The sequence below is a fragment of the Lonchura striata genome, chromosome 1 (genome assembly GCF_046129695.1).
Source record: "Lonchura striata isolate bLonStr1 chromosome 1, bLonStr1.mat, whole genome shotgun sequence".
In the NCBI taxonomy this organism is placed as follows: domain Eukaryota; kingdom Metazoa; phylum Chordata; class Aves; order Passeriformes; family Estrildidae; genus Lonchura; species Lonchura striata.
This window is the reverse complement of record NC_134603.1, coordinates 135663113-135688430: the sequence shown is the minus strand read 5'-3', so window position 1 is coordinate 135688430 and position 25318 is coordinate 135663113. Positions and strand designations below refer to the sequence as shown.

The window sequence follows — 25318 nt, the reverse complement described above, 5'->3', positions numbered from 1 at the left end:
TCTGAGCAATGTTTTTTATTAAAGCAGAAAGTACCTCAGCCAAATATAACATGAAGTCCACCTTGTACTCAAAATCTTTACACTGTAAAGCCTAAAAGAACTGTTAGAACTGTACTCCATCCTGCATTTAAAATTCTGTTTAATAGAAAGAACCAAACTCTGTTATGCTGAAAAAGCCTTTTTCTTTTTGCGAGGTGGTTTCTTTATCTTATTGGGATTTGGGACAAGTTTCTTGATTTTCAAAGGCTGCAAAATTACATTTGAAAGGTCAGGCTGATTACTTTCTGTATGCTTCCGCTTCTGACTTGTGAGCTTATCCCCCAGCACCTCGGCAAGCTCTTCAGGTTCCAGATTTTCTGAAGAATCTGTATCTGCATAAGCCATGGATTCTTCAGTTCTGTACTGAAACCACGGTACTTCCAAAGCTGGTATCTTTGGAATTATTGCTGCTATTGCTTCAGTGAATTTGTCAGACTGCTTTTTGAAGCCGAGTGCTAAAACGGAGGTTAAGCCAAGAAGGGGCGCGACAGTCTCGCTGAGCCGTGGCACCTGCCCTGCCGGCGTGGCACGGCTCGCGCTCAGCTCGATCAGGTGCGACGTGATCATGGCAGGTTTGGCAGACTTGCACACCAGCAAGAGAAGAAGTTCATTTCTTTCCAATGCTTTTGTAACTTCATTAACTCCAATAGCAAGCTGTCTTCTGATACTTATGTCAGTCCATCCTGGTATTTGTTGGTGGCTTTCTGCTTCCTCTTTAGGGAATTCATTGGTGCCCGCATCACACTTTCTTTCTGTTTGTTTTTTTGTAAGGGAACGTTTTTTCCTTCTTGGATTCTCAATCTTTTTAAGTCCAGTATGTTTAATCCTTTCTTCTATGGTCTCGAGTATAAAATGCATATCTTCTCCATCTATGGTTTTCCATTGGAAAACAAAGGGGTTATCTAGACATGTTTTTACAGTGGTTTTTTTTGCTTTCCGAAGTGTTGCTGTCCCTTGCTGAATTACAGACATCCTGAGCTGGTTCTGTGTTTTGTCACTCTAGGAAGAAAGAGCAAGACATTAATTCAAATACTGTACTGTCTGCTGTGGACATTGTTACCAGAAGCTTCTTCTGGGAATACAGAAGAGAAACGCTGTATGTCAGTGATACTGGCATTTATCAACCTCCTCAGGCACCAGTCCTTTACACATTTTCCACAGGGCAGGTGTGGAGCTGGGTTTTTTTAAATAAATAAAAAAAAGCTGGACAGGACAGTATGGCAACAGCAGTCACAGCAGACCCTTCTAAAGCTAAACAAAAGCAGCTGGAGGTATTATAGATGTAAAAAAACACCACAAGCCCAACCAAACAACAACCCATCCCCAGAATCTGAGGTTGAAGGACCATTCCATTTTCACTGATGCACAGCTGCACTGCCCCCTGTGATATTGGAGGTAAAAAGCAAAAACTGAATCACAACATGAAACAAGTTCCTAAATTTATTTAGGATTTTTATAAATTTGCTTTTTCAATCTTTAGTCCATGCCTTTGTGTTTTGCTGTATTTGGAAGGTATGATAAAAACTTGCAGACTCTTTAACAGTTTATGCTTTCAGGGAAGGAAGACAATACCCTACAAGCTTCCAAAAGTTCAGAAGGGGTCTTCTGTGTCACCTGGACAATGCCTTCAGGGGAGTGGAGATTGTTCTAGCTCTGATTCTTCTAGTCCAGAATAGCAGTGAAGATGTGAAGTCAAGCCTGATGACAGCCTCTGGTAAATTGCAAAGCCCCCATGCCCCTGCTTGGGAACTAATGCCATCTTCATTGTTGCACAGGCAAGCTCAGAATCAGAGCAGCTCAGGTTTCTTATCAGGGGAACCATGACATGACTCCTTTCTAGGTTTCCTAGTTACCCAAGCAGGCATATAGATTGCATTTATGTACAGCTCATGAACACCTAAAAGCTGCCACCCAAAAGATACCATTTTGCTAGTCAAACCAATTCTCTGTGTACTGGTAGTGAGCCACCTTGATATAAAAAGACAAATACCCTCTTCACCCAAGTGTACTGCCATCAAGCAACATCTATCTGGATAGATTTTTCACTCATTTAAACTCTTGTTTGGAGGAGAAAGATGCACATAGTGTGATTCTGGGGGCCATCCATGAGTTGGACTGAAAAGGCCAGGAACTGGATTTGATGATCCTTGTGAATTCTGAACTCAAGATGGTCTGTGAGTCTGCCTTGAACAGAATTGTATCAATGCAATGTGAACTGTTGCCCAAAATGAAAGTCAAGACCACTAAAGGAGTTTTCAGAGAACATTAAAAGAGAATTTCAAAATACATAAAAAACCAACATGGCACTCTTGAGTACTCTCAGAATAATCTATTAATACCCTGGGCCACCTCAGTGATAGTCCATCCAACCCAGTTATCTTCCTGCAACAGCGGAAACCAGAGAAACCACCTGGGGAGGACAGGGCTGGCATTCCCCTCAGCTCCCAAGCATTCATCTCAGATGTAAGAATAAAGATGTGCCGACTTAACTTATTAGTCCTTCATGGAGCTATCATTCGTGTAGTTATCTAATCCCTTTTGCTTACCATCACAGTAGCAACAACCGAAAAGTAAACACAAGTAAAAAATGGAAACTACCACAAGAATTCTTACATGTGACTGAGTTAGAATGGAAGCTTCTGACTGTTCTTTAAAAATGAGCTCTGGGTTATCCCCTTTAAAAGGTTTCGATTAGGGATGCGCTAAATGATGTCGATTTTGACAAGCAAAATCAGCAACAGACACGTATCAAAAAAAAAAAAAAAACATGAAGCATGCTCACAGTTCAAAGGTTTCATTTTTCTTTTCAAAATGGGCACCCCTGAGGAAAACAAGCGTGCAGGAATAGGGAAACAGAGCAACGAGCGAACAAACGAACACGCCCCCGCCAGCTCGCACCGCGGCCGCGGTCCCCTCGCTTCCGGCGGAAGGGCGACCGGCAAACGGCGCCCACGCTCCCCTCGGCCGGGAGCGCCAGCCGCTTCCGCCGCGGGCTCCTCCCGCTGCTGGCCACGGAACCGCGGGCTGGGCGCGGCCCCGGCACCACGCACCGCGGCCGCGCCGGGACCGCAGCACCTTCTGCCCGGGCCGCAGCCCCTCGCCCGCCCAGCACTGCGGGCCGGCCCGGGCCCGGACGGCCCCGGCAGCGGAGCGGCTCCGGCTGCCCGACCGCGGGGCCCAGGCCACAGCTGCCCCGCGCCCGCCGGCGGAAAGCCGGCCCTACCTCGGCCGTGCCGCGCTCCAGGAACGCGCCGCAGCACGCAGCACGCAGCACGCAGCCCGGCCTGCTCCGCCCCCGGCCGCGCGGGGCGGGTCTCTGGCGGCGCGCGGTGTCCGGGGCGGGCGGGGCGGTGTCCGGAGCGGGCGGTGTCCGGAGCGGGCGGGGCGGTGTCCGGAACGGCGGGGCGGTGTCCGGAGCGGGCGGGGCGGTGTCCGGAACGGCGGGGCGGTGTCTGGGCGGGCGGGGCGGTGTCCGGGGCGGGCGGGGCGGTGTCCGGGGGGGGCGGTGTCCGGGGCGGGCTGGGCGGTGTCTGGGCGGGCGGGGCGGTGTCCGGAGCGGGATGGGCGGTGTCCGGAGCGGGCGGTGTCCGGGGCGGGCGGGGCGGTGTCCGGAGCGGGCGGGGCGGTGTCCGGAGCGGGCTGGGCGGTGTCCGGGGCGGGCTGGGCGGTGTCCGGAGCGGGATGGGCGGTGTCTGGAGCGGCGCGGGGCCGCTCGGGCGCGTCCCGCTGTAGCCGCCCGCGGGCGGTGCCGGCGCTGCGCTCAGGGCCGCATCGGGAAGCGGCCGCAGCGTTAGAGCAAAGCAGGCACACAGCAGGCCCCCGTTGGCTCACCTGGCGTTCCCAGAGCTCGAACGCTCCCGAAGACTGGGCATAGGCGATGGCAGACCTGCTTAGTCGCACGTCAGCTAACGCAGTCAGGGCCGGGTCACCATAGGAACTTCACAGCCGCAGGGGTGTCCCTCTCTGCACTGCAGCATGCGCCGTGCTGTGCACGACGTGGTGTTCTGTGACCAGGGGGACAGGCAAGGACTGGTTCCATTCAGCGTTTCCTGCAATCTACCCTCAGCCTTTAATAAATCCTCACATGTGCGTTCGTTTTCCACATTCACCGTAGTGCACAGCATGGTAAGCACAGCTTCTTGGCCCTGAAAGAACGGAGCTTCTTTAGGGCACCGGTGCTTCAGAGATGTTTTCAATATTTTTTTTAAATCTCCTATTTACTTAAATTTACTTGGATTGTTATGTTGTTTAACCTGGACTTGTTTCCCCTCAAATTAGTTTTTTGGCATGGTTTTATGGAAGTTAGCAGGTTAAAAAATTGCAGAAGTACCTACCATAGATGAAACTATGCTTAGGGAATGACGTACATAAATGTATAGAGGCATGAATATAAATAATTGATACAAGAGGGATGGAATTTTTTTTTCTTCAATGGTTACATTTGTAGGGTAGTTTATCAATTAATTTAATATTCTTTTTATTCTGTACTTAGTAGACCAAATTAAAAACCAGCATTCACAGTGTATTTTGTGCGTGTAGCCACTTGTGTGAGGGATGACCCACGTGTTTTTCAGAGCTGCAGCTGAAGGGTGCGAGGTCCCAGGTTGGCTGGACATGGACATGGGCAGGGACTGCGGCAGAAGGAACAGTTCCAATAACTGGACTGGTTGCAGTTCAAATCACTCAAGAAATGTGTCAAATAAACGGCTTGGGAATCCCTCTGTATCAGTGCTCTCAACCTGGCGGGCTAATCCTCAGTAGTCCGCTGGAGCTCAGGCTGTCAGCGCTGGGGGCTGAGCGCTCGCTGCCCCAGCGCCGCTCCCGGCGCTGCTCGCCGCTCGGCTGTCGCAGCGGTCCCTGCGCAGTCCCCGGGTGCTGCCGGCGCCGCTCCCGGCGCTGCTCGTCGCTCGGCTGTCGCAGCGGTCCCTGTGCAGTCCCCGGGTGCTGCCGGCGCCGCTCCCGGCGCTGCTCGCCGCTCGGCTGTCGCAGCGGTCCCTGTGCAGTCCCCGGGTGCTGCCGGCGCCGCTCCCGGCGCTGCTCGCCGCTCGGCTGTCGCAGCGGTCCCTGCGCAGTCCCCGGGTGCTGCCGGCGCCGCTCCGCTGCCGAGCCGAGGTCACGGGCACCGTCCCCCACTGCAGCCGCGTCCCCGCCGCAGAAGGAGCGAGGCCGATCCCTGCGCATCCCCGCAGCACCATGACTCTGCAGGTACGCACTTCTGCATCTGGAGAGACACGGGCGAGAGGAGAGGGATGCGCTGTGTGTCTGTGTAATGCCGTGCTGGAGACTGGTGTTTCTTCCGCATAAGGTTTTTTACTGCAAAATCAAGGTTACCTTGTATCAAGGGAAATCCGCCTAAACCCTTGGAGGTTAAATAATGCATTACGTTTCACAAGTGGAGGATGCAAGCTGGTTAATTTCAACTAATTCATGGGTTATATAATATTTTGGATATTTTTTTTTTTCATGGATCATGTAATTTTACCTGTTCAGAGTATGCATGAATTATGTTTCTTAGGGTATACATCTGAGTTTGCTAAGACTGAGTTAGACATGGAAATGCAGGTACATATTTATGTTTTTAGGACCTAGCTGGTTGTTTGGAGCTGTTAAAGGAGGAGGGAAACTTCTAACACTGAGGCAGTGCTCTATGTGAATTTGGGAAGCGTAAATAATTTTTAAGGGAGTTGTATGTATTTTTTTAGGGTGTATGCATCCTTGGATGGATCTTTGCTACATCTTGATAGGTTTGTGTTTTGGTAGGAGAGCTTCTACTTTCTTCTGGCTAGGGAGAGAACTACTTCTGGCTAGAGAGAGAGCTTCCTTTTACGTACTCTCTGACTGTAGCTTTAAGTAGCTGTTAAGGAAATGATCTTTATTGCTGGCTTTTAGCCTCCCACCGTTGTGGTAAACTACAAATACTTCCCTTGTCTTGGCCATGTCCTGATAGATTAAGCTGATTTTCTTCTTTAGGCTTTCCTATTATCCCTTTCACTTTCAAGATTTGCAAGCTCTTCTATCCCTGTCTCATTATGTCTGTCTCAGCTTAGTGTGCATTTTGCAAAGAGTAAGCAGCACAATGCTCTGACCTAGATGCAGGGAGTGCACTGCCAGCAGCTTAGCAATTTTCTTCTGAGCTGCAATTATGCTGAATAGCACAAAGGTTTCATTGTGCTGTGTTACAGCTAAGAAGAAATCGCTTTCTTCAGAGGGTCAAAATTGCCAAATCCCAAACATAACGCCACCTTTGCTTAATTAATAATTGCTGAAATTATATTTTTTTTAATTCTGCGTTGAACTCAGTCTAGAAAGTAAATTTATTAGCCTGATGATTAAGCAATGAGCTATAAATTATGATAAGAAAGAGCTGAATGCAGTATAATGTGCTGTTCCGTAGCTATATACAGTTACACTTTCACATAAAAATCAGTGGTTGAAACTTTAAGATGCATACATTTACTGCATTAGACATTATAGAGCTTGTCTGTCCACACTGGTGTGGTTGACAAGTTACCAACCATATCCATAAATTTACTGAATCTACCTGTATGGGAATGAGAACAAATCAATAAAATAATGTGCTCTTTAGTGAAGCTGTAAAATATTTATAAAATTTGCAAACTGGTAAAATATTCTGCTGTAAATGAAGTTAATTCAAGCTTTTTTCCTTTGCAAAAAGACAGTGTCTGGTAATAATCTTGATAATTTGTGCTTTTATCGTTAAGGCACATGTGTATGTTTATGTTTGTATATATTTTTATGCTTTTTATTTGAGGAGTTAAAGGGAATTTTATTGTCACATGATTAAAAAGAAATTATATTTTTACAGGCTGCTTTTAAGCATGTTGTGTAAGCAGGCAAATCCTAAGCAACAGTCTGTGCAGACTGATTGGCTGGAGGGAGATAAAGAACAAAAAGTTTAGTATTTAGATTTCATTTCTGCACTTTTCTTGCTCTGTAAGATATGCCTTTGCAAATCTTTAAACTATCTTGTGATACTTGCCTATAGATGCAAATAGAATAAAATAATAGGAAAATAAGGTTATTAACTTAATGGTTTCCTTAACTTATTTTTTATCTTTTGTCTTGTACAATTGAACAGGGCTTTTGGTTCATTCTTACGGTGATGTTGTCTTGGTTTAACACTACCCAGCAAATAAGTACCATGTAGTCAATTGCTCCCCTGCTTCACCTACAGTGGGATGGGGAGGAGAATCGGCAGTGGGGAGAAGGGCGAGGAGGCAAAAACTTACGGGCTGAGATAAGAATAGTTGACTAATTTTTTTTTTTAAGTAAAATATAATACTATGATATTAGTAATGAGACAGAGAAAAAGAGAGAGAGAGTGCATGTGCAATTGAACCCAGGAGAAGCAAGTGGTGCACAGTATGACTGCTCACTACCCACTAACCAAGACTGAGCCCATCCCTGAGCAGCAATCAGTCCCTTTTGGCCAACTCCTCCCAGTTTCTACACTGGGGGCATGGATGTTCTCTGGTGTGGAATAACCCTTTGGCCAGTTTAGTCAGCTGTCCCAGAGGTGTCCCTCTCCCTTCCCCAGATTCTTGTGTAGTTCCTCATGTTCAGAGAGTGAGATACTGAAAAGTCCTTGGCTCAGTGCAAACACTACTCAGCAGCAACCAAAAACATAAGCGTGTTATCAACATTATTCTCATCCTGCATCCAAAACACTGCCCTGTACCAGGTACTAGGGAAAAAATTAACTATACCCCAGATAAAACCAGGACAGAAATTTAGATCAGAAAACAATTCCAGACTGGTGAAAGATTTCTACAGATTTGAATGGTCCTTGTACATTAATGCTGGCAGAAGCTCACATGCAGTAGTAACTTATTTAAACTTTAAACAATGTGGCAACCTAGTTATGGCTATTATTGATAACAATTTTAAATCTTAGAGTTAACAGAGTCCTGCTTTTGTTTGCACGTGTGTGGATAATATATAAGAGATCTGTGATGGAGGATTCAGTCATAGTTATAGTCAAGAATGTCACATTTCTGATACTTGTATTAATAATGAAATATTTCTTTTAATGAAATTGTACCTATTAAAAAAACCTTGAATGATAGGTCATCACATTTGTTTTCATAAGTGAATGTCCATCCCTTTTATACATCTGTAACAATAGTGGGATTTTAAATGCTTGAGGAGCATCAAATATGTACAGTTCCGGTTTCTTTGAACCACTGTTTTTAATTCCTTGGTAAGGTAGTTTGCATTGCTAATTTCATTTCCCCTCATTAAATGCTTCTCCATTATAAATGCTGTAAATCTACTAAAAACACTGTTGTTAGTGCATAGGAGTTTTTTTGTAATTGGACTTGCCTTGCTACCTTAGTACAAAACTCCCTCATATCCTAATGCTGCAGTGCCTGGAACACTGTACAGCAGCATGGAACAGCTGGAATGACTCACAGGTAGGCTGGGATGTAAATTAAGAACATGTGAGTTCCTGTGCAATCCCCATGTCCTTGCCTCTTCCCCGAGGTGAGCACAAAGTGGAACAGGCCTATTTTCATGGAAGGATAAGGCACCTGTCAAATAAAGCCCTAAGAGCAGTGTCACGGGGACTGTGAGTTCAGACTCCTGCTTGTGGCAGTGTGTCTGTCCCCTCCCTGCTCCCACGCTGAAGGTACTCATGCTGTGCCTAAGATACAGAGCAAGGTGCTTCTGCCCCAAACCCCAAATTCTCTGCCTGTGCTGGTGTGACTTCCTGGCCCCAAACACATGGGTTCACCATTTTGGGTTTGCTGCTGAAAGGAAGAATAGCATTATTTACTTACTTACTATGGCCCTCAGCAATTTTTGATGAAAAATTAAAACTGAGTTTAACATCTGAACTACTTGAAGCATTTCAGGTGGTTGTAACAAGTCCAGTTGCTGTGCAGAAGGGACAATACACCATAAGAATAAAAATTAAAATTTCATTACTTTCATGAAAGCAAATAATAATGTTACAAAAAAAAAAAAAAAAAAAAAGCTGAGAAGGGATACTGTAAGGCCATTTCAACATTATTGGTTCAGTTTTTGTATGTAGTCTAGAGCACACAGTTTTGGTTTATCTAAATTACAAGTAACATGTATACATAGCATATAAACATATTCTGAGCCTTTTGGGTTTTTATTCTAGAAAAATCCTGTATTTGTTTTGCAGCAGTCTCAAATGCTTTGTTTGTAAAAAAAATTATAAATCTACAGTGTTCTTAAAAGAAATAAGACACAAAAGTTGGACTTAAAGCTTCATATTTTTCTGTAGTTCTATGGTATAGTTGCATCTTAGTAACATTGAAAAGTAATTTTATTAAAACAGGAACAAACTACATAAGTAATTACATGTTTTAGAATATAAAGTTTTAGATTTAAGAATATAATTTGGAACTAATTTAATCTAGAATTTAATGTAGAAACTGCCAAATCATATACTTTATACTTAAAGATCTGACCAAGTGTCAGATCTTTAAGAAGACAAATGGCACTTGGAATCTGTCTAATTTTCAGAAGAATTGTTATATTCAAAATAAAACAGCAGCACTTCTCAAACTTAAACAGTCATTATCAATTTTAGCACACCAATTCTTCTCTGTACTCCTCCATCTACTACTGGGCATTTGGTTCAGGTAGGCTTTGGTGGGAATCTCCCGGACACTTTTGCTTGTCAGTTATGCAAGCACTGAGGTTCTCACTGAGTTGGAAGATTATTTTTAAAAAGCATCTGCATTGCTGTAGGATTTTGTTCTTGTCCTTTCATTTCACTTCAAGGGTGCTATGAACTGACAGACCTAGGTCTGCCTAGAGATGTGTATTGTCATAGTGAATCCTTCCCATCTAATATTCTGTGAATTTACAGCTGCAGTTTAAAGATTATTCAAGACTTAATTGCTGGTTTGCAGGGAGCTCGAATGTCTTTTTAATCACACATAATGATTTTTTAAAACATTTATTTTAAATGCACCTCTCTGCCTGCTGTTCTTTTTTGCAACACTGCTGTTCCAGATGTACATCCTCCTGTGCTGAGCAGTTTTGGTCTTGGAAGACTTGTGGGTTTCATACAACAATTTCAAATTTGCAAAAAATTAGAAATTCATTGAAAGTTTGTATCTGGCAAATCGCATTAGCCACACTAAATTTCAGACCAAAATAGAGAGTGAATTCCACCTCAGCAGGCAGAGGTGACTCACATGGTGGTAGAGAGGCCAAGGTTCTGTGCAGGAAGCTGCAATGCACTCAGCTACCTAGTCCTTGCCCTGTTTTGCCTGCTGCCCCTGCCTTAATGCAGCCACCAGCTGGCGTGTCCTCACATCAATGAATATGTAGTTTCATGATTCCAGGAAGGGCCCTTTCTGTGAGGAAAGATGCTTGAACATCGCTCTCTAATTAAATTACTACTCATTTTTCCTTCTTAGATTTAAAAAAAGAAATAACCTTTCTCTTGTACTTTCTCTCTGTTTAAATACAGAATGCTGTAGTCAACTTAGCTCTCATTCATATTTGCTTATTTCCGTCACCTGGTCCACCCAGCAGAATCACTTGCCAAGGAGAAAGGCATCACTTAAGGAGATGAACATGCATTAGGTTTTCTTATTAAAAAAAAAAAAAAAAATCTTTCCTGTAACTAAAGGGAAAGGTGATATAAAGAAGCACTTTAGTGCTTCTAAAGTGTGGACTTCTGAGGTAATGCCAGGATCTCAGTGATCTGTTTACCAGAGCTGCAGTACTCATGCTGAAATCATTGCTGACTCTTACACAAACTTCTAAGCTGAAGTAGTGTGTTGATGCTGGCCAGATGCCAGGCACACACCAAAGCCACTTACGCACTCTCTTCTGCAGCTGGACAGAGGAGAGACAATTTAACAAAGGGTTTGTGAGGTGAGATAAGGACCAGGAGAGATCACTTATCAAATGCCATTGAGGACAAAACAGGCTCAACTTAGAGACATAATGTGAAATTATTTCTAACAAACTCAAAGCAGGATGAGAATTAAATAAGCCCTTATAACCACCTTCCTCCCTTCTCAGGTCTATCCCCTGCCCAGCAGTGCAAGGGCACAGGGAATGGGGGTAATGGTCAGCTCATCACCCATGGCTTCTCCCGCTGCTCAGGGAGAGGAGTCGCTCCCCTGCTGCCCCCGGGGAGGCTCGGGAGGCGGTTCCCTGTGAACTCTCCAGCGTGAGCGCATCTCGGAGCGGCAGCTCCCTGTGAGCTGCTGCCACGGGTCCCTCCACGGGCACAGCCTCCCCAGCCCGCTCAGGGTGGGTCACTGCTCCGGGGTGCATCCTCCAGGGCCAGGCTGCTCCCGCCCGCAGCCGGGCCCCTCTCCACGGGTCTCCCCCGGGATCGCAGCCTCCTCCCAGGCATGCCCGTGCTCCGGCCCGGGGCTCCTCCCCGGGCTGTGGCGGATCCCGCATCCCCACGGCCCCCACGGGCTGCGGGGCACAGCGGCCTCCCCATGGCGGCCCCGCGGCCTGAGGGAATCTCGGCTCCAGCGCCCGGAGCCCCTCCTGCCCCTCCTGCCCCGACCTCGCCGTCTGCACGGCTGCTTCTCGCACGGGCTCGCTCTGCTCTTCTCTGGCCGCAGCTACAACTGCACAAACACTTCTTGTTTATTTTCCTGCTTAAATCTGTTACCACAGAGGTGCTACCACCGTTTCTAATCGGCCTGGCCTTGCCCAGTGGCACATCCATCTTTGGAGCCACCAGGAATTGGCTCTGCTGGACATGGTGAAAGAATCCGCAGCTTCTCACAGAAGCCACCCTTGTAGCCCCCCTGCCCCAACTACGAAAAACCAGGTCATGCAAAACCAATACAGTTGGTTTTGTACATATTAAATATTTGTGCAGGATATACTGTGCTTCTGTTAATGCAGATAATTGTTGAATCCAGCATATAACATGTTAAAGTACTTGTATCATTCTGCATTGGAGTAGTGTGGTAACCTGATGGGTCTGTAGTCACCATACAAAATTTATCTCTCTCTGAAATGTTCTGGGCATGAAACAGAACTCGAAACCTTAGCCTGAGACCTGCTTTATAACGAGAATGCCTACAGTCTCAGGTTGGTGTGAGTTTGTGATTCACAGTGATGAAAGGAGTAAATTTATACTTTACTCTGGTGCTCTTCTGTGATTCAAAGATAGCTGTGGAAGGTGCTCCCGGCAGTAGCTCATCTTCATGAGCTACCCCTGTGCCAGCTGCTGTCAGCAGAGCAGAGGAAATGGAGGGTGCATTGAGTAGTACCACTCAGAAGGGATTTGAGCTCCACCGCTTGAACCAGCACAGTGTAGGCAGGGTCAAAACAATTCAGAGATTACTGTGGGATATAAAGTTCAGTGAATGGCTTCATACATGCAGTATGACTGTAAAAGACATATACACCAGATAAATTTTGGAGGCTGGCCCTATCAGCCTTCAAGCCTGTATCCCTTCCTAACAATGTACACATTTATGAAGCTTCTTTCATAGGAAAAAGCCTTGTCTGATTGCTAAACTCAAGTGAGTCATTGAGAAAATCTAGTGATACTATTGTGTGTCTTATAACTCATGTTTTAAAAACACCCCTTGAGAGAACCCTTTCTGTTCTTTCATCAGGCTGACTTTGATAGCGCTGCAGAAGATGTAAAAAAATTAAAAACAAGACCAACTGATGAAGAACTGAAGGAACTATATGGATTCTACAAACAGGCTACTGTTGGAGATATTAATATTGGTATTACTATATATACTTCACATTTACTCACTTATCTTGATAAAATCAATCTAATGGTATGTAAATCTGCATGATAACCAAAGCTATGCATTTATTTTGGCAGAATGTCCAGGAATGCTAGATTTGAAAGGCAAGGCCAAATGGGAGGCATGGAACCTGAAAAAAGGTGTTACACCAATTAAATTTACATCCTGTAGTCAAGTTTATAGGATGACAAATGAGGAAATATAATGACTCCTACTTTCCTTTGCAGGTTTATCAAAAGAGGATGCCATGAATGCCTATATCTCTAAAGCAAGAGCAATGGTAGAAAAATATGGGATCTAGAATATTCAAAATAATTCCCACTAATACTTAACTCTTTAGTAGCTAATGAACTAACTCTGTTGAGAAAAATGCAGTACTAACTCCTTACTGTGAGGTCTGACAGCAGTATCTTTTAAGCATAAGCTGTTTGACTGTAAAGGGTATTTACATATATAATCTATTTTTAGCTTGTATATTAATCTAAATAAATTTGAACTGAATAAATTAAGCTTTCTGTGAGAATTATGGATTTTTTTGGGTATTAAATTATATTTAGCATTTTGACAGGAGCAGACAAACAGAGAAGCTCTAACAGTAAAATAACATAGACGTAATTTTGTTGCAAACAAGGTTATGGAATAAAGTGAAGAGTTTGTACATGTGCAAGAGAAGAAGGAAAAGATGAAACCTTTTTTAAGACTCAAAGCCAATGTTTGTTTTCAAAAAATCAGGAAAACTCCCCTTATAAAGGATTACAGAGGAACAGAACAACTTTGAGGCATAACTGCATGCAATGTAGAGAGAGAAGTGGCTTATTACAAGTTGCTGTGGACTAATCTTATACATCCTGCTATTAAAATTGAAGAAAATACTCATTGATTGGCATTTTCTATGGTTCTTGTGATGTGTTTTATCAAGAAGCTTTCATTAGATGGTTTCAGCAGATAAAGGTGACCTCCAGGAAGCTCATAAAATGAAGTATCTCCACTCGTTAGTTCTTGCCAACCTAAAAAGATATTTAAAGTGTCAGAGAAATGTCAACTCTTGTGGTCATTTTGTATAACTATTTCAAAGCTATAATTTAATAATTATTTTAAATCCCATATCAAGATTTATTTAAACTGCTCTCTTGATTTGTTTCCTTGAAGAAGTAGGTAGACTCTAGAAAACTCTAATTAATGGGTATAATACAACAAGAAAATGTGTAAGTTCAAGAGGAAAACCATTTAAGCAAAGTACCTTTTGTATCAAATATTTTATCATCAGACCCACTAAAGTAGGTTATATCACAGGAGAAGGGGGTATTCATGTCTGTCTTCTCAAATCTGTGAACATAAAAACTAGTCATAAAACATTCCATAAGATACATATATTTGGAATTTGCTTCCACATACAAAAAAGGGTTTTTTGTTTTTCTCCAAAACTAACAAATTTCGGGAGTTAGATTATACAGAACATCAGGAAAAGAAAATACCCGTGAAGACCTTAGCTCCTTACCTTACCGCAATTACATATAAAATTGTAAAGAAAGAATGACCCAATAGTTAGGGGAAAAAAAAGAGCTTTGATCGGCAATAAAAATTCTCACCTACAATAAATAATGATGCTATCTACTTATATACAAATTCTAACATTTCAGTGCCTTTCAATGTCAAATTCCTAAGACCAAAATGGGTCCCACATCCAAGAGTGTCCTTGGTTTTGCCAATAAGCCTTAACCACTCAGCTACATGAGCTGTCATGTGATGTCCAGTGGGGAGAGCAGTTAGGACACAGGAAGCCAGTTGCTGTCGTGGTGCCCCAGAATACAGGGATTCTTTTTCTGGTTAGGCTAGAAGATCTGGAGGCTGAAAGCAATGTTCCTGAAGCATAATGAGCTGAGGTTGTTAATCTCAGAAAACAATAAAAGATGTGAGAATATTCCCTTTTAGTAGCTGCTAACTTTGGATCATAGGTAGAACTGTAATTCTGCCATGACAGGTTCACTACTGCATTAACAGTTGTGGTTGCTGCAGTACACACTGTTTCATCTAGGGCTTAAATACCAGAAAACAAATAGAAAAGCACACAAAGGAAAAAAAATTATGTTTTACTGTTTCTTATTCTTTTTCTAACAGAAATTAAAACAAGTTACTAAGAAAGAAAAAAGAAAACATGATCAGAGAGAAATAAAAATGTAAAATACAAATACAGAAGTGATACAAAGTTGTAAAACTTACGAAGACGTCTGAAGAATTCTAACATCTTCTCTGAAAGTAAGCACCATATCACTCCAACTGTCTTCATCAGGTGGATATTCAAAATTTCCTCCTAGAATCTTCATGATTGCAAGAAGGTCATTGTTTCCATCAGGTAGGACCATGCTCTTGATGGCAAGATGTGCTGCAGACTGTCAGTACCAAACAAAGCAGATCACATGTTGTATATAATATACTTTAAAGAACCTTTTCATTAAAATTATTTTAGTAGAAAGTACAATAATTTTTCATCTCCAGAATACAATGGCTGATTCGTTTCACATTCACAGAGAGCATTTCATGGAAAGGGTTAGTAGACTGTACTTACTGAAATTCCAAACTATGAGTGAGCCAAGTACTCTCTACTTCTGAAACTTATACAGACAAACAACTGTTAATATTATTTTGTTCAAGCTTGACTCTTACTATTGAAATACAACTAGTAAAATAATCTAAGAGAAAGAAAAACCTAACACTGGACATAAACCTGGCTAATGTAGGACTGAAGAGACCAACTGATTATGGAAATTTGCAGGAATAATAATTGCTTCTATGAATCATGAGCTCATATTCAGGACTGCTAAGAAGCCTTAGAAACGGAAGAATAGAAATAGCAAATGCTGACTGAGGACAGGACTGGAAAAATGTCACTTCACTACTGTTTTTCTGAGAAAGACTAGCAGAATCAGCAAACCTCAGGAAAAAACTGATTAAAATCCTACAAAGAATGAGGAGAGAAAAAAAAAATTGGACCAATGTATTGACGGCTGATGCAGCGGGTTTATGAAAGACTAGGTAAAGACAGTTACTTCACACATTACACAGTAAGGAGGACCATTTAGAATGTTGGTTTGATTATTTTTGATTGTTAAGCCAATGGCTATACTAAATAACACAATATTCAAAAGGATTAGTTAGTTTAAGCATTAATTAGCTCCAGCATTAGTTTTAAGGAGATTGTTCTCCCAAGGCTAAGGTTAGCAGCAGTAAATATTAGGTATTCTGCATCAACCTCAGAACACTTTTCACTCCATAGATTCTGAAGAAATGTTGATTTTTTTATTAAAACTACTCTGCATACCATACTGGAAAATATTATTCTTACTCTTAGCAGCTAATCTATGGTTCTGTTTCATAATGTTAATGATTCTGTAGCTTACATTTGGGGCATGTGCTGCTGACATGAAAAGATGGACTGGCTCCAGTCCGTACTTTTCTTTCAGCTGAAGTGCACAGGCAAAACTCAAATAAGTTCCAAAACTGCAACAAAAGAAAAAATTAAAGCAAAGTAAGTAAAAACATACATAAAAACTGGAAAATACAAACATAATTTTAATTTCAGTGATAACTGGCTATCTTGAACAATGCTGAAATAGTATATGACATGCAGATTATAATATTAGTTTATTGACATGAAGTATATTCCTTCACAGTCTAATTTTGCAAATAAGACCTTTTCATATTCTTTTTCTTTTAATAGTCTCCTTAATTTTCAATAAGAACAGTTATCTTGAATACTTGAGACTCAGCAATCTTTAAAATCTGTGTTTCATGAATGGTTCGCTGTGGGAATCCAGGGCATCCCCCTGGCTTCCCTGGAAGGTCTGGGACCCTGGCAGGGGGTCAGGAATCCCCCTGTACAGAACCCTGAGAGACTTTCTACAATCTCAGAATCATCAATACCACAGATACCGACAGTTCACCCCCTGCATTCATATAGATCAAACGCTGGCACAAATATTAACAATAAATGCAATTATAATTTATTAGAAACACATGCTCAGATGTTGCACCTGAATAAATAATAATAAAAAAAATAACCAGATTATTTGACAGCAACTGCATGTTTTAGGATGATTTGACAGAAGATCCTTGCAGAAGCTTTTTTTTTTTTATTTTGCAAATAAAAACAAGTAACTCTATTCCTAGATCTCCTAAAACTGTATATATTTTTACCTGTGACCAAAAAATGCAAATGGTTTTTCTTTCAATGCTTTTAACAAAACACTTGTAATTTCATTAACTGCACTTGTCATGTCTTTTGCAAAAGGCTCCTCAAGACGAGTTTCTCTTCCAGGAAGCCTTATACAGTACACTGCAGAAGAGGTGAAGGAAGGGAGGGAAAAGAATTATTATTTCAAATAGATACAGTAAAATAATTTTAATTAAGTTTTTAATTCTTCTGCAGAATATACACACTATTTTAATTAATCCTTCTTACAATTGATCCTGTGCACTTGCTTGCTATTGCTGCTACTGTGATTTAATCCTGCAAGAGATTAGGTTTCCACCCTTCCTTTAGTCTCAAATGCTGCCCCTCCAACTGATCTGATTGATAAATGCCTTGGATCAGAATCCACAAGATCCTGATTTCAGCTGAGGTTTGAAAGAAACGTTATTGTTACAACTTTTAATAACAACCACAAATTAATTAATTTCAGTAATAGTAAGTTTGAGAGTTGTGTAAAATATATCCTTTCATGAGCAGCATTAGTAAGTGAAACTATATTAGACTTGTAGTACCCCTGTTCTCTTTTTTGTCAGCTCTTCAGCACTGCACATTGGAAAACGTGGAATCATAGTGCAAACTGGTGGATGTTTATATTTATAGAGAAGAAAATTTACATGCTTTTGCTATTTTCCTTTCAAAATTGAGGACTTTCACTGTTAAGTGAAAGTAAGGAATTAACAGATCAGAAAAAAATGTTGATTTGTTTCAAATCTCCTTGACATCATACATACTGCCAGTTATGTTGAAGTAATGGGTCAGACACAAAGAGATAGAGTCTTTTAGAAGAGCTAGACTAAACCACAACCTAATACCATAGATACCAGTACAGAAAAGTTTGCATCTTCTGTACTTTCTGTAGAAACCATCTCTGAAAGAACATGCTGTGCCCTGACTTTATTCATCTGCGTCCTAGGCCATTTCCTTAGTAACTTTCTTGGAAGTAGTTCCAGTGGACAGAATAATTTTCTTTCTTCTTTTTTGTTTGTTTTTTTTTTTTTTTTCCTAATTTCAAGGAAAATTCAATGTGCAACTGCTTACCAGAAAGTATACTTGCATTTTAGAGGACTGGTAAAACTGCAATGGCAATGCTCATGAATATGAAATTATTTTTTTCTTTGTGGAAGATCTGGAAAATGGCCTTGATTCCTCTTCAAATAGGTCAAGCAATGGATCTTTTTAACGTTGATATATCTTGTGAGCAATGAAAATTACTTCATAGTATAACTAAATGTCATTTCACTGTTATAAAATTCAAAGATTAAATTTCAGTTTTGATACAAGAATTACAAACACTGGATAAGAGATACTCTGCAGCCTCACAAATAGTTCTCATATCTTCACTGTTAACCTTGCTGAAGACTGGCTTATCAACAATATTCAGTGTACTTCTGTTTCTGAATCATACCAGTAGTTTCTGAATCAGTCAAGCATACTGTACTCTTGTGAAATGTAGCTCTGAGGATATAATTTTTTCACCCAATCAAATATAATTTGATTCAAGCTGGTACAGAAAATGTACCCTAGTGGAAATGCTAGTTCCTTACTTTCTGGAGAAGACACACTGGATAAAGATTGTGGTATTCTCAAGACTATGGTATTCCATTTAAAAAATTGGCTACTGTGTATTTCAGAATTGCTTAACTTCTACTGTAACTACAAAATTACTAACCTTCAATTGCATCGTTGAAGAGTCTGCCCCATTTAGCAAGATGTGCAGTTCCAGCTCCAGCCCATGGAAAGCAAATCAGTCTACAAATAGCATCTGGCCTTTTTTGCACACAAGCAATCAGCTTTTCCATTTCTTAAAAAAAACCAACCAAACAAAAAAACAAGACAACACATCATTCTAGAACAAGACTCTTCAGATATAGGAAAGTTAGAGTGAATTAAGTCTTAATTGAAACATCAGGGTGCAATAGTCTCTGTCATTAAAACTGCTTGTGTTACAACTATGGTAGATAATCTTCCTGCAACACTGTAAACCTGTCCTGCTTTTATAAATGATGGTAGAATAATATTGGGCAATACCCTTAGTTAATATTTGCTCAGTCACTGACCCAAACAAATATTACAAGCAGCAAAATAATTTCTTATGGGATTTCATAAAGACCATTTAAAAATATAGGCTTTTAGAATATGCACAAAAGTGAAAGGTCCATCTGAAGAACCTAGAAAACATAAGGGCAACCTAGTTCAATGTTCTTTCTATCACAGTGGTTAAATAGACATCAAAGGAACAGTAGAATGACATTTCTTTATATATATAAAACGTCTATGAATTACTCTTTCATGTATTTTTCCAGTCTCCCTTTAAACAGCTGTCATCCATGACATCCTCTTGCAATGGGTTGCACAGCTCCACTATCTGGTGCATGAAGAATGAATCCCTTTTTCAGTTTCAGTGGCTCAGAGAGTAACCTAAGTCAAAGCTGTAACTGAGATGCAGACCTGTCACCAGAAGCAGCTGTGTCTGATCATGCTGCTGATGAGAAAATCTGTCCCTTCCCAGCTTCTTGGAGCATAATGCTCTACCCCCCTCTTTTACTCAGCACTAGCAACTACATAGCTATGTAAGAGCACAGTAAGAGCACGCTGTTTATCAGGTTGTAAACTAATGCTGTAGTTTAGTTGTCATCTACATCAGTCTCACCATCCTCCTGTTGAAAATGAAAAGAACCTTTTATGACCTTTTTGGATGCTTTCACACATCCAGCTGGACAGGTGCGTGCTGATATTGCACACACATCCCCAAAGTTTGGATGTAAATGACACATCTGTGCTAACCTAATGGAGTAATTTGCCTTTAAGGATTCTTTTACAACTTCCCCTGAAACAAAGAACCTGCAGAGTTTGTCTTGCTGGTTTGAAAGATATATTCAGCCAATATAATTTTCATTCACAAAAAGAAAAAAAAAGGCTACAAACAAGAAAGAACTATTACATGAATACATAATCATTGGAGTACAGTTGAATCTCACTTTATTTGAAATCTAAGTGTATCTGGTTAGGGAAATGTCTTTTTTCTCATTTTTTACAAGAGGAGAGAGCGATTTTTTAAAAATTATTATTATTTCCAAATTGTCTTTATATTTTCATCTACTTCCACCTATTGGCCTAATATGTGAGATCTAACTTTGACCCTATTATAACAAAGAGAGGATACGTAAGAATTCTTCTGAAGAATCAAGATTCTTTGGGATTGTAAGCTTTTCAAGAGAAACAAGCTTTTATTTTATTCCCTATAAAACTTAAGTTAGATGCATGATCTGATGAATTAATGGCAGAAAAATCTACTTTAGAGTGTTCACAATGAAAAATAATGTTTCTTTCTTGAACTATTGGCAAAGAAATGTCTCAGTCAGTGAAAAAAAGAAAACCTACTGAATTTTAAGAAAGTATTTCCTGTTTTTTTTTCTCTTCATATTTAGAATAAGCTGAAAATAAAATTCTATCTTGATAGAGAGCTGTATAAAAGATTAAAAGAGCCATCATTGAAATCACAGAATAACTTAGGCTGAAGAGTATTTCTAGAGATCATATAGTTCAAATCTTCTCTCATTATGTGTTGAGTGTCTCTAAGGATGGAGACTATACAATCTCCCTTCGTAACCATGTTCCAATGTTCAATCATGGCTCACAGTGAGGACACTTTTCTTTCTATCAATATGCTTGTTGTACCTTGTATCCACAAGTCTTCTGTCTTTTTGCTGAGTACAGCCAAGAAGAGCCTGGCTCTGCCCATCCTTCTATTAGGCAGGTGAAGACATCCTCATTTGGCACTCCCTTCTTAAAACAAAACCAATTATCTCGGACTCTTCTGTACACCACCCACTCCAGTCACAATCACAGGGGACAGTGCCACACTGACTTCAGTATTTCAGTATCCTTCTAATACAACAGAATTAAAATGGACATGGATGTGGTATACCAAAGAAATTTTGGATTATTTTTCAAACATGCTTTTGAGACAGGCTTTCAGGGCATGACAAACTTTTTACATGAGCTTTATCGTCATGACATCCCTTTATAGTAAGTGTTCAAGTATTAATTGAAAAGCACAACTGAAAACACAAGTGACAACAAAACTGCTTTCACACTGACCAGCAGCTAAGACAAATGGACCAACAGCCCCACCCTACAGGGAACAGAAAGGCAAAGAAACACTAACTGCTTGCAGGACAGGGCTGCAAGATATTTCCCCAAGGAAAATATATCCTATAGCACACAGTCTAAAAACCTGTGGAAGAAGACTTTTTGAACTGCGGGAGTGTGGTATTTGCCAGTAGGGCAGTCCAGGACTTAGGAGGCCTCTCAGGTATCCAGGCACTTTCAAACCCTACATAGCAGACCTGTCTCATTTGCGCATATGTGAGTTAACCCCTGGTCTGCAGATTCTGGAAGCCAGGGAAAAAGCAACTCTTTTTCCCAGGTGGCAAGTAGATCCAAGCCTACTCACGAAATTTTTATTCAAGTAGTCCATTCACCTTCCAACAATTAACACAGAAATGGAATAGTGAGCCTGGGAGTCAAATGATCAACTTCATGGTAGGTATGGAGTCTGTTATCAAAGCTGCTGGATTGCTTACAGCTAGGAATGCATCTGAGACACCTGGCTGGGCACTGACCACTTGGTATCTGCAATCCTGTAATAACAGAACTGTCAGGTTGTAGGACAGTTAGGCAATGCAATCCTCTACTGATTTTATCTTCACAAGAGAAACAGTTTGTATAACTGATAGACTCCAATGTCTTAGTGTTCTAAACATTGTAACACAGTTGAAATTTTTTATTTCTGCATTGGTATCAGTACCTTACATATTACTGTATCACACACATTTGGTTACATTCATTATGTAAATAATCCTTTTTAAAAAGTTTAAAAATATGTTTTTCAGGGTAGGCATTAGAACTTTCTGAAAAATTACAGATTTATGAAAAGAGGTATCCAGTTAGAGAAAAAACACATCTGTTACATCTACTGTAATATTTATTACATGTTTTTAAGGTTTCCAGATTTATATCCCTAAAAGTTTTCTTACTCAGCAAAAGTAGTGGTGTGATCTTCCACTTAAGAGACAGCAAAATGCATAAACCACAGGGTAAAAAAAAGTGGAAAGCCATATCTCCATAGCTCCTGAGTTCAGGAAAATACTGGTATTTGTTTCTTGAAAAATAAAGACGTCAGAAAAATCCTTTGTCCTTATTCCTAGATGCTATAAATTAATGGGGTAAAAGCATGGAGCATACCCATTTATTAGTCATATTTTTCCCGATAACCTATCTCTCATGGCGACATTTTTAGCAGACTGTATTTGAAGTTGGTTAATGTCATTGCTGACATCTAAAAGCTGCTGATGAAAAAAAATTTGTGTCATTACCAACTGAAATAATGTCCTCCAGAAATCTGTGTACCCATCCCTTTACTTTGTCTTGAAAAAAAATCTAGGATGTTATTACAGAGAAACTTACTTGTGGAACACTTGCATCTGATAAACTTAAAGCATCCCTAATGGAAAATTATTGAAATAACTATTAAAGTCACACAACATACATTCTCAACATGGACTTTACTACTTGGACCTTCCAGGGTGTTGAAATGGCCAAATATACAGACGGTGTGGATGCTTCAAAAACAAACACAAGGAGCAGTATAATCTCCCCTCCTTTCCTACTGCTGCTGCTGTCATCCTAGTTCTGCTATGGTACAACTAGCAGATGTTGTCTTTGCTCAGATGTTTGAGGAAATCATTCAATTGAGAGAAAGAGCTCCAAAACAGTCCACAGAGTTGAATTGTGAAAGGTAAGAGAGATAAAACTGGAGATAAAGGCTGGGGCACAGAGCTGGTGCTAGGAGTGTAGCTCAACAATCAAGAGGAAAGACATCAATGTGGAAAGATAATTACCATCTCAAAGGAAAAAGAATGAGCTGCGAGATTGCAACCTCCTGTTTAGTATCTTTGTTGATAATCTGGATGAGGGGATTGAGTGCACCCTCAGTAAATTCTCAGACAACACCAAGCTGGGTGGGAGGTTGATGTGCTGGATGTCAGGAAGGCTCTGCAGAGGGATCTAGATTGGATGGATCGATGGTCCCAGGCCAATGGTATGAGATTCAAGAAGACCAAGTGCTGAGTCTTGCTCTTGGGTCAAAACAATCCCATGCAGCACTATAGGCTTCAGGAAGAGCTCAGGATATAAAGTGGAGGGAATAAGGTGGAATGGGGGGGACCTTTTAAGTGATGGTATTTGTCTTCCCAATCAATTGTTACATGCGGCAGAGCTCTACTTTCATTGGGCTGGCCGAACACCTGATCATGGGAAATAGCAAATTAATTCCTTGTTTTGATTTGCTTTTCTGTGAAGCTTTTGCTTTCCATAGCCACGAGATTTCTAACTTCTACCCATCTGATCCTCTCCCTGATCCCACTGGTAGGTGAGTGAGTGAGCTGTTGTTGCATGGGGCTTGGTTGCTGGCTGGAGTTAAACCATGACAGCAGGTAATGGGAAGTCATTTTGGCATGACAGAGAGTAGCAAAAACAGAAGGTGACACTGCTGCAGATGCAAAGAGAAGTCACAGAATCAACAGGTTGGAAGAGACATTCAAGATCATTGAGTCCAACCCAACCCTAACATCCCAACTAAACCATGGCTCCAAGTGCCACATACAGTCTTCTTTTAAGCACATCCAGAGATGATGACTCCACCACCTCCCCAGGCAAGCCATTCCAATACTTTATCACCCTTTCTGTATAAAACTTTTTCCTAATATCCAACCTGTATTTCCCTTGGTTCTGTCAGTCGTTGCCTGAGGAAAGAGACCAACCCCCACCTGACCACAACCACCTTTCAGGAAGATGCTCAGAGTGAGAAGGTCACCTCTGAGTCTCCTCCAGGCTAAACAACCCCAGCTCCCTCAGTCGTTCCTTGTAGGGCTTGTGTACTACACTGGGCCTCACATGCCCTCCCCAGTAAAAGTGGTGCTTCACCAAACTTCAAATGTTTGCTCCAGCATGTGAAGACTGCTCCAACTGCCACCCAAGCACTCTTGCTACTGCTTACTCTTACTACGGTGGAGCTGCAAGTCACATGCCACAAGCATTTCTCTCACATAACATTTTAACATCCCACAAGCATTTCTCTCACATAACATTTTAACAGGTGGCACAGAAACCCATCAGTCCAGACCTGCTCCACAGAAACACCCTTGCATATTTCTATGCCATTGCCCACTCACAAAGCAGTTGGGCCACTTACCCTGGGTGAGGAGTCCCCTGGGCCAGCCAGGGCTTGCATCTGGTCTCAGTCCTGCTAAGGACACCACAGGAGCTAAGGGCACAGCCCATGAGGGACAGCAGCTGCAAAGAGCCCTTGCCTCTAGTGCAACCCCAGCTGGGCTTTCTCTCCATGTCACAGATACTGAGTTCTAAGGATCACTGAATCCAACTCCTGATCCTATGCAAGACATCCCATGTGCCTGAGAGCATCTTCCAAATGCTTCTTGAATTCTAGCAGGCTTGATGTGTGACCAGGTTTCTGGAGAACATGCTCGAGTGACCAATCACTCTCTGGGGGAAGAACTTTTTCCTACTATCCAGCCTAAACCTCTCCTGACACAACCTCAGGCCATTCCCTGTTTCCTGTCACTGTGCACCACAGGAAGAGATCAGTGTCTGCCTCTCTGCTTCTCCTCATGATGAAGCTGTAACTGCAGTGAGATGTCCCCTCAGTCTCCTCCAGGCTGAACAGACCAAGTGACCTCGGCCGCTCCTCATGTGGCTTCCCCTCTAGACCTATGACTATTTTCATAGCTCTCCTTTGGAAGCTCTCTAATAGCTTAATGTCTTTCATATCTTGTAGCATGCAGAACTGCTCCCAACACTCTAGGTGAGGCCACCCCAGTGCACAGCAGAGGGGCACAATCCCCTCCCTTGCCGGATGGCGATGAGCCCCAGGACACGGCTGGCCCTCCTGCCCGCCCGGGCACTGCAGATTTAGAATCAATTTTCCATCAACCAGGAATTCCAGGTGGATAGAAATGAGGTCTTTAGCCTCTCGCTCCCCAGTCTGTACGTACGTCCAGAGTTATCCTCTCCCAGGCGCAGACCAGCACTTGACCTTGTAAAACTTCACCCAGTTGGCGACTGCCCAGCCCTCCGACTAGCCCAGGTCTGCGCGGGGCGCGTCCGCCCTCGAGGGAGTCAGCACCTCTCCCCCACTTCATGCTACCCTTTTAACGTCACCGCCGGCTCGGAGCGGGGGATGGCGAGGCCGCTCCCCTCC

At 41.9% G+C, this 25318-nt stretch overlaps 3 protein-coding genes and 1 long non-coding RNA gene across 5 annotated transcripts; 2 read left to right on the top strand and 2 right to left on the bottom strand.

The window, feature by feature from the left end:
- On the bottom strand, nucleotides 1-3976 carry RPP38 (ribonuclease P/MRP subunit p38). 2 transcript variants are annotated; one of them, XM_031503827.2, is made up of 2 exons: nucleotides 3871-3976; nucleotides 1-1038 (listed from the first exon to the last, which is right to left on the bottom strand). In XM_031503827.2, the coding sequence occupies exon 2, from the start codon at nucleotides 1009-1011 to the stop codon at nucleotides 163-165; it is 849 nt and encodes a 282-aa protein (XP_031359687.1). In that variant the 5' UTR covers nucleotides 1012-1038; nucleotides 3871-3976; the 3' UTR covers nucleotides 1-162. The 2 variants fall into 2 exon arrangements, with proteins under 2 accessions (XP_031359687.1, XP_021407346.1); XM_021551671.2 differs by lacking the exon at nucleotides 3871-3976 and adding an exon at nucleotides 3263-3350.
- Nucleotide 3977: 1 nt separating this feature from the next.
- Nucleotides 3978-4758, top strand: LOC110482465 (uncharacterized). The gene is made up of 2 exons (XR_002467419.3): nucleotides 3978-4164; nucleotides 4614-4758. It is a non-coding gene; the product is annotated as an uncharacterized LOC110482465 (long non-coding RNA).
- Nucleotides 4759-4892: 134 nt separating this feature from the next.
- ACBD7 (acyl-CoA binding domain containing 7) lies at nucleotides 4893-13311 on the top strand. The gene is made up of 4 exons (XM_077788263.1): nucleotides 4893-5244; nucleotides 12645-12762; nucleotides 12866-12928; nucleotides 13016-13311. Exons 1-4 carry the CDS (start codon nucleotides 5233-5235, stop codon nucleotides 13087-13089), a joined length of 267 nt encoding a protein of 88 aa, XP_077644389.1. The 5' UTR covers nucleotides 4893-5232; the 3' UTR covers nucleotides 13090-13311.
- A 183-nt stretch (nucleotides 13312-13494) lies between these two features.
- On the bottom strand, nucleotides 13495-25312 carry OLAH (oleoyl-ACP hydrolase). The gene is made up of 7 exons (XM_021551743.3): nucleotides 25113-25312; nucleotides 18707-18838; nucleotides 16983-17121; nucleotides 16187-16286; nucleotides 15009-15178; nucleotides 14029-14114; nucleotides 13495-13795 (listed from the first exon to the last, which is right to left on the bottom strand). Exons 2-7 carry the CDS (start codon nucleotides 18834-18836, stop codon nucleotides 13662-13664), a joined length of 759 nt encoding a protein of 252 aa, XP_021407418.1. The 5' UTR covers nucleotides 18837-18838; nucleotides 25113-25312; the 3' UTR covers nucleotides 13495-13661.
- Between the last annotated feature and the right edge of the window lie 6 nt (nucleotides 25313-25318).

Bases quoted from the DNA above. Each gene is read 5' to 3' on its own strand.
- RPP38 (XM_031503827.2), bottom strand. From the start codon at position 1,011: ATGTCTGTAATTCAGCAAGGGACAGCAACACTTCGGAAAGCAAAAAAA.
- ACBD7 (XM_077788263.1), top strand. The intron at 12,763-12,865 runs GTATTACTATAT...TTATTTTGGCAG, and splicing joins TGTTGGAGATATTAATATTG to AATGTCCAGGAATGCTAGAT. The intron at 12,929-13,015 runs GTGTTACACCAA...TTTCCTTTGCAG, and splicing joins GGCATGGAACCTGAAAAAAG to GTTTATCAAAAGAGGATGCC.
- OLAH (XM_021551743.3), bottom strand. From the start codon at position 18,836: ATGGAAAAGCTGATTGCTTGTGTGCAAAAAAGGCCAGATGCTATTTGT. The intron at 17,122-18,706 runs GTTAGTAATTTT...CCTCTTCTGCAG, and splicing joins CTTCAACGATGCAATTGAAG to TGTACTGTATAAGGCTTCCT. The intron at 13,796-14,028 runs GTACTTTGCTTA...ATATCTTTTTAG, and splicing joins TAAAATATTTGATACAAAAG to GTTGGCAAGAACTAACGAGT.